This window comes from Corythoichthys intestinalis, chromosome 2, assembly GCF_030265065.1.
Source record: "Corythoichthys intestinalis isolate RoL2023-P3 chromosome 2, ASM3026506v1, whole genome shotgun sequence".
NCBI lineage: Eukaryota > Metazoa > Chordata > Actinopteri > Syngnathiformes > Syngnathidae > Corythoichthys > Corythoichthys intestinalis.
In genome coordinates this window covers 7,518,622-7,533,703 of record NC_080396.1, presented here as the reverse complement: position 1 = coordinate 7,533,703, position 15,082 = coordinate 7,518,622, and the positions used below count along the sequence as shown (strand labels likewise).

The 15,082-nt window shown below is 39.5% G+C and overlaps 2 protein-coding genes across 2 annotated transcripts in view; one reads left to right on the top strand and one right to left on the bottom strand.

Moving 5' to 3' along the window:
* Positions 1 to 4,388, bottom strand: part of LOC130905637 (cyclin-T2-like) — a 38,490-nt gene extending 34,102 nt beyond the window's left edge. Inside the window, exons 1-3 of the mRNA XM_057819205.1 lie at positions 4,162 to 4,388; positions 3,603 to 3,684; positions 3,385 to 3,513 (exon numbers count right to left, since the gene is read on the bottom strand). Coding sequence (XP_057675188.1) covers positions 3,385 to 3,513; positions 3,603 to 3,684; positions 4,162 to 4,319 — 369 coding nt within the window. The 5' untranslated portion in view covers positions 4,320 to 4,388. The remainder of the gene's footprint in view (positions 1 to 3,384; positions 3,514 to 3,602; positions 3,685 to 4,161) is intronic.
* Positions 4,389 to 4,534: 146 nt separating this feature from the next.
* The window catches only part of LOC130905646 (transmembrane protein 163-like), an 82,156-nt gene continuing 71,608 nt past the window's right edge, over positions 4,535 to 15,082 (top strand). Inside the window, exon 1 of the mRNA XM_057819214.1 lies at positions 4,535 to 4,550. Coding sequence (XP_057675197.1) covers positions 4,542 to 4,550 — 9 coding nt within the window. The 5' untranslated portion in view covers positions 4,535 to 4,541. The remainder of the gene's footprint in view (positions 4,551 to 15,082) is intronic.

Genomic DNA, 15,082 nt, shown 5'->3' with positions numbered 1-15,082 from the left:
ACCTCAACCATGAGAGACAGAATGTGGAAAAAACCCAGAAAATCACATTGTTTGATTTTTAAAGAATTTATTTGCAAATCATGGTGGAAAATAAGTATTTGATCAATACCAAAAGTTCATCTCAATACTTTGTTATGTACCCGTTGTTGGCAATAACGGCGGCCAAACGTTTTCTGTAACTCTTCACAAGCTTTTAACACACTTTTGCTGGTATTTTGACCCATTCCTCCATGTAGATCTCCTCTAGAACAGTGATGTTTTGGGACTGTCGTTGGGCAACACGGACTTTCAACTCCCTCCACAGATTTTCTATGGGGTTGACATCTGGAGATTGGCTAGGCCATCCCAGGACCTTGAAATGCTTCTTACGAAGCCACTCCTTTGTTGCCCTGGCTGTGCATTTGGGATCATTGTCATGCTGAAAGACCCAGCCGCGTCTCATCTTCAATGCCCTTGTTGATGGAAGGAGATTTTCACTCAAAATCTATCGATACACGGCCCTATTCATTCTTTCCTTTATACAGATCAGTCGTTCTGGTCCCTTTGCAGAAAAACAGCCCCGGAGCATGATGTTTCCACCTCCATTCTTCACAGTGGGTATGGTGTTCTTCGGCTGCAATTCAGTATTATTTCTACTCCAAACACTAGAACCTGTGTTTCTACCAAAAAGTTGTATTTTGGTTTCAGCTGACCATAACACAGTCTCCCAGTCCTCTTCTGGATCATCCAAATGCTCTCTAGCGAACCGCAGACGTGCCTGGACGTGTACTTTCTTCAGCAGGGGGACACATCTGGCAGTGCAGGATTTGAGTCCCTGGCGGCGCGTTGTGTTACTGATAGTAGCCTTTGTTACTGTGGTCAAAGCTCCCTGTAGGTCATTCACTAGGTCCCACCGTGTGGTTCTGGGATTTTACCATTCTTGTTATCGTTTTGACGCCACGTGGTGAGATCTTGCATGGAGCCCCAGATAGAGGGAGATTATCAGTTGTCTTTTATGTCTTCCATTTTTTAATAATTGCTCCCGCAGTTTATTTCTTTACACAAAGTGTTTCACCTATTGCAGATTCAGTCTTCCAAGCCTGGTGCAGGTCTACAATTTTGTCTTTGGTGTCCTTCGACAGCTCTTTGGTCTTGGCCATAGTGGAGTTTGGAATGTGACTGACTGAGGGTTGTGGACAGGTGTCTTTTATACCGATAATGAGTTAAAACAGGTGCCATTAATACAGTTAACAAGTGGAGCCTCGTTAGACCTCGTTAGAAGAAGTTAGAGCTCTTTGACAGCCAGAAATCTTGCTTGTTTGTAGGTGACCAAATACTTATTTTCCACTCTAATTTGGAAATAAATTCTTTAAAAATCAAACAATGTGATTTTCTGTTTTTTTCCCCCACATACTGTCTCTCATGTTTGATGTATACCCATGTTGACAATTACAGGCCTCTCTAATCTTTTCAAGTAGGAGAACTTGCACAATAGGTGGTTGACTGAATACTTATTTGCCCCACTGTACATCGAAAATAGACATTGACTGAAAATGGTTCAATAGTAGACGAAATGTCTTGTTTTCTCATGTATATGTACAGTGCCTTGCAAAAGTATTCGGCCCCCTTGAAACTTGCAACCTTTCGCCACATTTCAGGCTTCAAACATAAAGATATGAAATGTAATTTTTTGTCAAGAATCAACAAGTGGGACACAATCGTGAAGTGGAACAACATTTATTGGATAATTTAAACTTTTTTAACAAATAAAAAACTGAAAAGTGGGACGTGCAATATTATTCGGCCCCTTTACTTTCAGTGCAGCAAACTCACTCCAGATGTTCAGTGAGGATCTCTGAATGATCCAATGTTGTCCTAAATGACCGATGATGATAAATAGAAGCCACCTGTGTGTAATCAAGTCTCCGTATAAATGCACCTGCTCTGTGATAGTCTCAGGGTTGTTTAAAGTGCAGAGAGCATTATGAAAACCAAGGAACACACTAGGCAGGTCCGAGATACTGTTGTGGAGAAGTTTAAAGCCGGATCTGGATACAAAAAGATTTCCCAAGCTTTAAACATCTCAAGGTGCACTGTGCAAGCCATCATATTGAAATTGAAGGAGCATCAGACCACTGCAAATCTACCAAGACCCGGCCATCCTTCCAAACTTTCTTCTCAAACAAGGAGAAAACTGATCAGAGATGCAGCCAAGAGGCCCATGATCACTCTGACTGAACTGCAGAGATCTACAGCTGAGGTGGGAGAGTCTGTCCATAGGACAACAATCAGTCGTACACTGCACAAATCTGGCCTTTATGGAAGAGTGGCAAGAAGAAAGCCATTTCTCAAAGATATCCATAAAAAGTCTCGTTTAAAGTTTGCCACAAGCCACCTGGGAGACACACCAAACATGTGGAAGAAGGTGCTCTGGTCAGATGAAACCAAAATGGAACTTTCTGGCCACAATGCAAAACGATATGTTTGGCGTAAAAGCAACACAGCTCATTACCCTGAACATACCATCACCACTGTCAAACATGGTGGTGACAGCAGCATGGTTTGGGCCTGCTTTTCTTCAGCAGGGACAGGGAAGATGGTTAAAATTGACGGGAAGATGGAAGCAGCCAAATACAGGAACATTCTGGAAGAAAACCTGTTGGTATCTGCATAAGACCTGAGAGTGGGACGGAGATTTATCTTCCAACAGGACAATGATCCAAAACATAAAGCCAAATCTACAATGGAATGGTTCAAAAATAAACGTATCCAGGTGTTAGAATGGCCAAGTCAAAGTCCAGACCTGAATCCAATCGAGAATCTGTGGAAAGAGCTGAAGACTGCTGTTCACAAACACTCCCCATCCAACCTCACTGAGCTCGAGCTGTTTTGCAAGGAAGAATGGGCAAGAATGTCAGTCTCTCGATGGGCAAAACTGATAGAAACATATCCCAAGCGACTTGCAGCTGTAATTGGAGCAAAAGGTGGCGCTACAAAGTATTAACGCAAGGGGGCCGAATAATATTGCACGCCCCACTTTTCAGTTTTTTATTTGTTAAAAAAAGTTTAAATTATCCAATAAATTTTGTTCCACTTCACGATTGTGTCCCACTTGTTGTTGATTCTTGACAAAAAATTAAAATTTTATATCTTTATGTTTGAAGCCTGAAATGTAGCGAAAGGTTGCAAGGTTCAAGGGGGCCGAATACTTTTGCAAGGCACTGTATAATTGCTCTTTACCTAAAATAAGATGTTTCATCCGATTACTTGATGAATCGATAGAATTTTCAGTCGATTACTAGATTATTAAAATATTCGATAGCTGCAGCCCTAGTACAGACATTTGTATGTAGAGGTACCACTATTAAGTCAAAATCATGCATAAAAACCGAATGATACACTCACATTGCTTTTAGTGTCTAGGGCAGGCTCTTGGGGGTTTATGCAGGCGTGAGCTTTTTTAATGACGTCCTCCAGCTTCCGGGGCTGCTCCTCAACCTTGGCTGCCAGGAACAATGTTGTTTGGGAAATAATCTGAGGGGAGGAAATTGGTTGATTCTTTTAATCTTATATTCAGGCGCAGCTGTTCCAAAATCCGAAACCATATAGTTTGCAGTACTTACATTTCTGTGGAACTTGGTTAAAGAGTGAATCATATAAAATCGGTGCATGTACACTATAGCGGTGTTGATGATCAGTTGAGAGCTGAGTCCACAATTAAGGGGGGTTAATGTAATGACGACATGGCAACGTTAGTGACAAGCGCTATACGTTTAGTACTAAAAGTAGTTGGCACGGGTTCAGAAACAGCCATTACAGTTCAAACTCAACCAACGGAAAAGGACTTATTTCGCTAGATTATGATTATACCAATCGTCATCGGATTCTCCGGCGATTACAGCCTCGTCGTGGAAGCTAACAATGAAAGGTGCAAACCAAAAGCTAACCTGCGTGAAGGCCCGAATGCCACCGGCAAATCGAGAATATTCTCTCGGGTAAGAGCGACCATTAGAATGTTGAATGTCGATCTCTCTGCCGAACGCTACACAAAAACATACGATTGTTTATTTCTCGGTTCGTCACAGGTATGAACAATATATGCAGTTGCCTAGACATTACGAAGCTAATGCTAACAAGAATGAGCCCGTGAACAAGCGAGCTAGCCTCAGCCTCAAAGGATACACGATGAGCCTCTGGCCGATATCTTGGATGAGGTTGGCGGCTTGTTGTCGGTACGAAAGCTCCCTGTCGGCCTCGATGCCGCAGCGTCGAGACGGCGTGTTTTCAAGCTGTTCCCGGGTGAAGAGCCATTTCGTTGAGGGTCCCCGGTGCACCGCCATTACGCTCCCACAGCCAAGCCCGACCGGGTAGCATCGGGGGGGCGGAGAGCGGGGGTGACTGAGCACCGGAAGAACGTCAGCAATGGCCCCGGGCGGCTCCCAAACCGGTTCGCCAGCAAAATTACAGCGCCCTCTAGCGGCAATAGAGTTGCAAACGAGCGTTTTTAAAAGCTCTGGCTCTGAGGGCGGGCCTGGCGATTGGCGGATGTGACGTCATCAAAGATGCGCGAGGTAAGGAATATTTTCAGATCAAAGAGCGGCAAGTTGCAGTTTTTCTTTCGAGTGTGAATAAATTAACTTTTAGCTTGTTTCTGACCGTTTGTTTCCTGTGCACAAAAATTTTGGAGTTTTGTTATCTTGTTTGCTGTAGTGCGAAAATCATTTTCCTAACATAAGTTCTTTTCATTGTATAACTATATTTTTTTCAAACTCAAGGCCCAGGGGCCAAACTTGTCCACTACACCATTTTATTAAGCATGCAAAAACAAATCATGTTTCTTGCAATGTTTCAAGACAATTTTATGTTGAAGAGGCACTTCACTCAGTTCCAAATATTTTGAAATGTTTCATGCGTAAGAATGATAAGATAGGTCAAAATGGAAATGTGCCCTTGGTTGAAGTGCTGTACAGGTGTGTGTGTGTGTTGTTGTTGTTTTTTTCTTTCTTTTTTTAATTTGTTTGCAATCGCGTTTGGAAGTTAAATCCTCCTGTAGATGCTCGGATTTGAAATTGTCTGAAATTCTACATTACACTTCACTGAGTTGTCTGGAGGTTGCCACTTCCTGCAAACGGTATATAAGTACTTGAGTATATTTGTGAAGAAGAAACGCTTCGCTAACTCTGTTACTTCAGGATACACTAGAGTCGTCACGTCTTCCCTCTTCATTCAACATATTAGTTTTTACTTTATTTGTGCCATTGTTGCCCACAGTATCACTACCAGTTTCACCAATACAACAATAATCACATGACTCCATTGTACCACTCAGACGTAACAATACATGCACACCTGTACACTTGCAGTTGGAAGTCCTTTGGTCACTCATGCTAATTGGACGGGTGACGTCTCATTTCTGTTGATTTTTCTAGTTGGAATATGATGATTTTTCTGTATTTTTTGGCTCTATATGGTCACGTGATAGGTTATAGTACAGTACAATAATAACTAGAGTTCATGAAGATGATGTTATGGTGAGAAAAACTAAAACAAAACCATTGTTAAAAAAAAATCTGATATTGTAAGTAGTTACTCATTACTGGAGTATTGTTTTTGTCATTCACGTTTTTTACTCGTACTTGAGGAATTCATCAGTCATCAGGAACATCAAAGAAAACAGTCTTGCATGCCTCCTAGAGTTCATCAACATTTTTGGGTTTCGTCTTCCATGCTTCCTCTTTCATCCTACCCCAGACATGCTCAATGATGTTTATGTCTGGTGACTGAGCTGGCCAGTCCTGGAGGATCTTGATCTGAATCTCAACAGTCGCCGCAAATATTGCAGGAGACCTACTGGAGCCCCCATGGATCTGAGATTGACTCAGAAAACAGTGAAGTTTGGTGGTGGGAAAATCATGGTCTGGAGTTATATCCAGTACGGGGGTGTGCGAGAGATCTGCAGGGTGGAAGACAACATAGTCTGAAATATCAACAAATCTTAGCTGCCTCTTACATTCTTAACCATAAAAAGGGACACATTCTGCAGCAGGATGGTGCTCCATCGCATACTTCAATCTCTACCTCAAAGTTCCTCAAGGCAAAAAAGATCAAGATCCTCCAGGACTGGCCAGCCCAGTCACCAGACATGAACATCATTGAGCATGTCTGGGGTAGGATGAAAGAGGAAGCATGGAAGACGAAACCCAAGAATGTTGAGAACTCTAGGAGGCATGCAAGACTGCTTTCTTTGATGTTCCTGATGACTTCATCAATAAATTGTATGAACTCTTGCCGAACCGCATGGATGCAGTCCTTCAAGCCCATGGAAGTCATACAAAATATTAAATTTGGATCTCACAGCACCAATACTTAATTCGCTTATGTTATGTAACATATTTTTGCATTTGAAGTACATTTTTTGTTCAATTATCACACTACTTTCTGTAGGCGACAAAACATTTGTCTTGCCAAAATTTAACCTTTAGTTCTTCATTCATTGATAAATCTTTTTTCAGTGAAACAAATATATTTTTGTATATTCAACATCATTCGGGAGGGTCTTAGCTTTCATATGAGCCATTTCTGAAACCAATTGAATAATTAAAAGTCAGGTTATTAGCAATTGTTTCTACAAAATGGATAAGCGACAAAACTTTTGTCAGGGACTGTATAGCAAAATGACATTTGGAATATGAACACAGTAGGAATGCTCCTGCTACGTTATTTATAGACCCTACCCACCGACGTCACAAAACCACGTGCTCGCTGTATGGTTCCGCCCACTTGTCCGTCATTTTGTCTCTGTATTAGCATTGGTTTCAATTGATCGAGGAATTTAAAATGCATTTCATGGAAGACCCGGTGCTTTCTGATGCCGTAAACTCACTGGATGTGTTGCATAAAAGGCGTTATGTGGAAAAGCTTCGTTCTATACAGTCGCCAGATCCATATTTGATGCCCAAATCGATGTTTTTCGACCCACTGTCTTCGCCCTGTCTGCCTGACATCTGGTACGCTGATATTTACAATTATCTTGTCCACACAAAATCAGCCTATTCTCACGAAAATTTGAAAAACTTCAAGAGCTTGGAGGCTTATAAATACTTCGTTGCTGGTTGGGTGAAACAGGTCCTCGTCCACGAAAATTCGGCAGGAATCTATCTTGTGCTTGGAAAGGTGAGTTACGAAATTTTCAATTCAAAATCTTTTGTTATTGCTAACATCCACTGTCAAGTCTAATGTATTTCATGTCGTTTGTCAATGGAGTTAAGGCTTTTAATGTTTATATGGTTTAGCGATAGCACTCTCACTACATACATACGTGTATGTTGTCGGCGATGTTGTCGGCGATTAGCCTAGCAATGATCTTAATTGTGGTTATTTGTCAGCCCAAAACCCTCTAAGTATATCTTAAATGCATCTTACCGGATATAAAATGACTACTACATAGTCTGTGGTGATTTTTTGGTGCCCAGTTTTCACGTCGAATTGCAGCCGTCCATTTCGCTCTCCTCTTTGGATCCCTCGGATTACGGTAAAACTTCAAGTCTCTCCTTCCATCTTCTCTGTTAGTGCAACCAACAGCCACACACGCCTTCACCATTTTGATTATTAATGTTAACGAGCAGAAAAACACGCCGTAAATAGGAGGAATGTACGTAGCCGTAACAGGTTAACACTATGTTTTGACGGACAATTGGGCGGTACCATTCAGGAGAGCGGAGTTGTGACGTCACATGGGTAGGGTCTATAGCATGTCGGTCCACTGACAAAGATGGCGTCCTTCCATATGTTAGTTGGTAATTAGATGGAACCGTAACTATGATGTGGCCTGCGACAAAGTTCATCACCCCTGATATAAAATAGCAATTCATTGTTTTTCAGTAGTCTTTTTGCAGCCAGTAGAGGACGCTGCCACGTTTTTCTTCTCCATAGTAATGGCATGGAAGGTGAATTCTACTTTTTGAAATTTAATTAGCGTCCATTGAGTGCAGTAAGCCAGTAATGCCCTTTTCAGAAACTAAAAATAGCTAATACAAGGAAATTTTTTACTGTCCACAAATTGATAAATGATGTTTTCAAGTGTTGAATGGAAGGTTAAAACAATTTTCCTAAATTAGTATGATGAAATCTTAACAGAATTGGCCAAATGTGTCCACGACAGTCAACAATTGTCATACACAGTATTTACTGATGTTTTTCTTTGTGTGTTTTTTTTAAGAGCTGAGACAGAAGACAAAAATTCTCACGCTTGTGAAGCTTCATGATTCGATTAACCACTTTGATGCCTGAATTCATATTTAACTAATCCAATTATCCAATCATCCTTTTGCTATGAATTGAAATTAGTTTGTCATTAGTAGATGTCCAATCTGTTTAAAGTGGGTGGCATTAAGTGTCAATTTTGTGTTTCCCAATGTGTTTTGTTGTATCGTTGTTAAATGCATCAAGGAGTTCCAACTAAATTAAACTGGGGTGGGGGGTGAAATTGAATGATCTTATTTTAATGGCAGTCAGTGAGTTAATCAGTTCTTGAGTTCACGTTAAATGAATGATCAAATTTCCCTTTTCCAGAATCAGCCACCGTACCAACTTGGAAATGTTCCAAAAATTCTTTTGATTTTGGTCATAATGTTTGCGGTTGTGGCAAGAATACGTACGTGTTTTCCGACAAAAATAGCACTATTCCTTTCCAATGGCAAAACACTTCAAAATGGAAAAAAAACTCATTCATTCATTCATTTTCCATGCCGCTTATTCCTCACGAGGGTCGCGGAGGTGCTGGAGCCTATCCCAGCTAACAACGGGCAGTAGGCAGGGGACACCCTGAACTGGTTGCCAGCCAATCGCAGGGCACAAGGAGACACACAACCATTCACGCACACACTCATACCTACGGACAATTTAGAGCAGCGGTCTCAAACCGACTCCACAAAGGGCCGCAGTGGGTCCTGGTTTTTGTTCCAACAGATCCAGCACAAACAGTTCAACCAATGAGATTTCTACTAACATAAGCAGCACCTGATTGCAATCAACTGATTACACTTGTAAGAAACCAGATTGGTGAAAAGGTATTTGTCTCGTTTGGTTGGAATGAAATCCAGTACCCCCTGCGGCCCTTTGAGGACCGGTTTGAGACCACTGATTTAGAGTGTTCAATCAGCCTACCATGCATGTTTTTGGGATGTGGGAGGAAACCGGAGTTCCTGGAGGAAACCCACGCAGGCACGGGGAGAACATGCAAACTCCACACAGGAAGGCCGAAGCCCGGGATTGAACCCTTGATCTCAGAACTGTGAGGCAGATGTGCTAACCACTCAGCCACCGTGCCACTGAAGAAGAAGAGGGAAGAAAAAAAAACAAAAAAAAACAAACAAACAAACAAACCCCTCATCCTATATTTTTTTTTATCCAATTCATATAACATACACATCCAAAAATTTAAGAACTCAAGGTGTACAAATAGAGTTTTTGTCTAAAACTCCATAAAAATTTGACAAACACATCTTTTCCAACAGCCCCATTAATTTCCAATGAGAAAAAAATGATCCTCTATCAAAGGTTAGTGACCTAAAATAGGCCCCAAATCTACAGAAAGTGTGTCAAAGAATCCCCCAAAATGTGAAGGAAATGACCTGTAAATTCCCCAAATTAACCCACTGCCTGCCATTGACAATGATAGGCGTCAAATTAATTTTAACTGGGAGGAATGGTTGTGATTGCTGATCTTTCAGTGCCATTGACAGCGCTAGACACCCAATCCATTTTTACTGGGCCAAAATGAGTTCTAGCGCTGTCAATGGCAGCCAATGAGTAAACAAGGAAGTGACTCAAAAACTGTTGTTTTTAGCAGCTGTTTTAAATTTCGTACTTATTTGTTTTAGTCATATTTTAGTCATCACAAAATGTGATGTGACAAAGTGTTTGTCTTTGTCAAGGTTTTGTTGACGAAAACCCAAGACAAATTTCTTCTATTTTTAGTCGAAGTTTACTAAAAATGTTTTCGTCTGTAAAATAAATTTAAAAAAATACTCCAAAAATAAATAAAGGTTTCCAACTACAGTGGTACCTCTACATACAAATTTAATTCGTTCCAGGACCTGGTTCGTAAGTCGAAATGATCGTTTAGTGTATCACAAAAGTGAGTATGGGACAACACTGACAAAATGACACTTTGACAAAATGAAAAGTAGTGTGTGTGCAGCTTATATAATAGAGTTCATTTATTTTCCCCTCACAATACAGTATCTCAAAATATAGCCATTAATATCTAAACCCCTGGCAACAAAAGTGAGTATACCCCTTAGAAACTACGTACATCCCTAAATGTCCAAATTGAGTACTGCTTGTCATTTTCCCTCCAAAATGTCATGTGACTCGTTACAGGAGTCCTGTCAGCTATGCTGCAGATTTTTAAGTATATCTTTTCATGGGACAACATTGACAAAATGACACTTTGACACAATGAAAAGTAGTCTGCGCAGCTTATATAAAAGAGTTCATTTATTTCCCCCTCAACCCTCAAAATAACTCAAAATATAGCCATTAATATCCAAACCCCTGGCAACAATAGTGAGTACATCCCTTAGAAACCCGTCTCATGAGACCATAGGACATGGTTCCAGGAATCCATGTGCTTTGCTGACATGTCTTCAGCAAACTGTTTGCGGGCTTTCTAGTGTACCGTCTTCAGAATAGGCTTCCTCCTGGGGTGACAGCCATGCACACCAATTTGATGTAGAGTACGGCGTATGGTCTGAGCACTAACAGGCTGACACCCCACCTCTTCAACATCTGCAGCAATGCTGACAGCTTCCTGTAACGAGTCACATGACATCTTGGAAGGAAAATGACAAGCAGTACTCAATTTGGACATTTAGGGATGTACGTAGTTTCTTTGGGGTGTACTCACTATTGTTGCCAGGGGTTTAGATATTAATGGCTATATTTTGAGTTATTTTGAGGGGAAAATAAATTAACTCTATTATATAAGTTGCGCACAGACTATTTTTCGTTGTGTCAAAGTGTCATTTTGTCAGTGTTGTCCCATGAAAATATATACTTAAATATCTGCAGCAATGCTGACAGCACTCCTGTAACGAGTCACATGACATTTTGGAAGGAAAATGACAAGCAGTACTCAATTTGGACATTTAGGGATGTACGTAGTTTCTATGGGGTGTACTCACTTTTGTTCCCAGGGGTTTGGATATTAATGGTTATATTTTGAGTTATTTTGGGGAGAAAATAAATGAACTCTATTATAAAAGCTGCACACAGACTACTTTTCATTGTGTCGAAGTGTCATTTTGTCAGTGTTATCCCATGAAAAGATATACTCAAATATCTGCAGAAATGGGAGTATACTCACTTTTGTGATACACTGTATGTCTAGCGGGATTTTCCCATAAGTATACATTATAATTTGATTATTTCGTTACACAGCCCAAAAACCTACGCAATTTTTAAAATAAAATACTGCAGGTACAATTATACATAAAAATTATACGTCGCAAAACAAATAAATTATAAATACAGTTCAGAATTATAGTAGAAATCCATCATAATTTCAATAGCGAGCGTCATCTTTTTTCTTTTTTCACCACCTACACTAACCTTCTTGTGACTTCTCTCACAAGAAAATCCGCCGTGCGTCCGTCTTACAGGAAAATAACAAAATTGCGATCCTGTCATGAATCGTCATATTTCGAGCATCTCGTCATATCTCGGGACAAATGATGTAGTGCTGGTTAATCGATTAACTCGAGTATTCGATTAGAAAAAAGATTTAAAGAAGAATTAAAATGTTGCTACTTCGAGTATTGGTTTAATTAAAGTGGCATTGTAATGGTTTGTTTTGAAAGTGTTTGCATTCAGTTTTATTGATTTAGGTGAATACACTGCCCTCTAGTCTGCCTCATTTCACACGGCTGAAGCCAGCTGCTCCATGTTTAGACCAACATAAGTTTTTGTTTAAGCTAATGTTTTTTTTTTAATGCATACGTAATTTAGTTGATAGGTATATTTCGGCATTTTTTGTGGGAATATGTGTCTGAACCATTTCTTAAGAGCATTGTGAGAAAAAAAAACGTTGCGTTTTATAGCATTTAAGCTAGCAGACTTTTGCTATGTAAGTTAGCCCATTGTTTGTGCAGATCTCTCAGGGTGCAGATAATTTAAAAAACCGTGTCATTTGCCAAGGCCCACAGCCTGTCAAAAGTGGCAAAAGGTTAATTTTTCAGATGAATCTTCCATTGAATTACACCACAGTCGCCGCAAATATTTCAGGAGACCTAATGGAGCCCACATGGATCCGAGATTCACTCAGAAAACAGTGAAGTTTGGTGGTGGCAAAATCATGGTCTGGGGTTACATCCAGTTTGGGGGTGTGCGAGAGATCTGCAAGGTGGAAGGCAACATAAATAGTCTGAAATATCAACAAATCTTAGCTGCCTCTTACATTCCTAACCATAAAAAGGGACAAATTCTGCAGCCGGATGGTGCTCCATCGCATACTTGAATCTCTACCTCAAAGTTCCTCAAGGCAAAGAAGATCAAGATCCTCCAGGACTGGCCAGCCCAGTCACCAGACTGAACAGGATGAAATTGGAAGCATGGAAGACGAAACCCAAGAATGTTGATGAACTCTGGGAGGCATGCAAGACTGCTTTCTTTGATGTTCTTGATGACTTCATCAATAAATTGTATGAATCCTTGCCGAACCGCTTGGATGCAGTCCTTCAAGCCCATGGAAGTCATACAAAATATTAAATTTGGATCTCACAGCACCACTATTTAATTCGCTTATGTTATGTAACATATTTTTGTATTTGAAGTACATTTTTTTTGTTCAATTTTCACACTACTTTCTGTAGGCTACAAAACTTTTGTCTTGCCAGAATTTGACCTTTATGTCTTCATTAAATGATAAATCTTTTTTCAGTGAAAAAAATACAGTATATTTATTTTTGTACACTTAACATCATTTGGGAGGCTCTTAGCTTTCATATTAGCCATTTCTGAAACCAAATGAATAATTAAAAGTCAGGTCATTAGCAATTGTTTCTACACAATGGATAAGCGACAAGACTTTTGTCAGGGACTGTAAGTGACCCATGCCTCCTGAAATTGAATTTTCTAATTAATAATTATTACTTTTGCTTCTTGGAATTTTTGAATGCATCATACACACCCACATTCGTGCTTAAGTGTAATTGCACAGAAGTTTTGAGAATGGTGGAATGTCTAACATTTCTGGGTGACCTTAAGTGTCGCCTTCTATGAGTACAGGTCACTATGGCAACGGGGCGTGGGTCACGCGGACTTGGTCATGAGTGAGAGCCACCATGTGACCTTTTATCACCACGGCGCCACTTGCACACCAAGACAACAGTCATTTTTTACCTCTAAATAGAGTCGCACATATTATTTAAACATTGATCATATACAAATCCATTAACTCTTTGGCTGCCACTGAAACATGAGCTTTCACAGCCACTCCTCCTAGTTTAAATAAGTGGACCTCTATCGTTAAAGCATTGTTTTTCTGAGCTTACGGAAATGAAACCATCCATGATATTAATTGATCAAATACAATTTTCTCTTTATTCAATGGTTTTATGAATTTAACACTATAGTTAAAAAGAATACAGGTAAAAGGATACTACATGCTGAAAATGCATCCTTCCCGAAGAGTCATGTTTCTTGTTATCTCAGATAGTGTATATGTTGTGGTAGCATGGTGATTTATTATTACCCATATAGCAGACAGACGTTGAAATGATGTTGAATCAACATTCCACTCTCAATCATGTATCCTCGAATCAACGTTGATTTGTCATCACTTTTGCACCCTCGATTAGGGCTGCAGCTATCGATTATTTTAGTAGTCGATTAATCCATGAACTAATTAGTTCGAATAGTTGAGTAATCTGATAAGGAACATAAAAAATTAAAATACCTGAGCTGAACCTCAAACGGTATAAAAAAATGAATACCGGTAAATGAAGATCTATATACAACAAAAGAACAATTGGCTAATTTACATAGCAAAAGTCCGCTAGTTTAAATGCTGTAAAATGCTAACTTTTTTTTTTTTTTTTATAATGCTCCTAACAAATGGTTTACACACATATTCCCAAAAAAAATGGCTAAATATACCTTTAAACTAAATAACGAAAGCATAAAAAAACTTTAGCTCAAACAAAAACTTATCTTATGTTTATCTTAACAGGGAGCAGCTGGATTAAGCCATGTGAAATGAGGCAGACAAGAGGGCAGTGTATCCACCCAAATCAATAAAGCTAAATGGAAACACTTTCAAAACAAACCATTACAACGCCACTTTAATTAAACGAACACTCGAAGCAGCAAAATTTAATTTGAATCTTTTTTTCCTAATCGAATACTCGAGTTAATCGATTAATCGTTGCAGCACTACCCTCGATTAATGTTGTTCCAACGTTGAAATCCTTACAAAACCTAAACGTCATTTCGATTATTAAAAATATCGGAACAACGCTGAATCAATGTTATGTTTTCCTTCATTTTCAACCATGATGCCGTTAATTGCTTTCAAATATCCCCACATTTAGAGGTCCTGCTTTATTTACAGACAGAAGAAATAGCGTAACTGACTAATAATATATTGTATATGAACGATAAAAAAATATCACATAATTTAATAATGAATCAATAATAAAGTAAAAATTTGGCTAAACTCCAAAATTATTTTTAATTAAACCACAACAATAGAAAACTTCATTAACTCTTAGTAAAGTTATTTCAAACTTAAGCCTCCTCCTCAGTCTGACAAGCTTTGTTGTGAACTTTGCCACAAAGCCGGTCTGGGATTTACCGTAGCCAGTTTTTCACAACCGCAGCAAATGCATATTTTGATGCGGCCATCCCTATAAACAGAATTCACAGTTAATTCATATCAAGGAATTCGAGCAGGTGTCATGGGTTACTTTAACATACTTCAGTATTTTGTGGTGACATGAGTTTCTCAACCAATCTCAAACCAAATTAGCGCTACATATACAGTGTATCACAAAAGTGAGTACACCCCTCGCATTTCTGCAGATATTTAAGTATATCTTTTCAT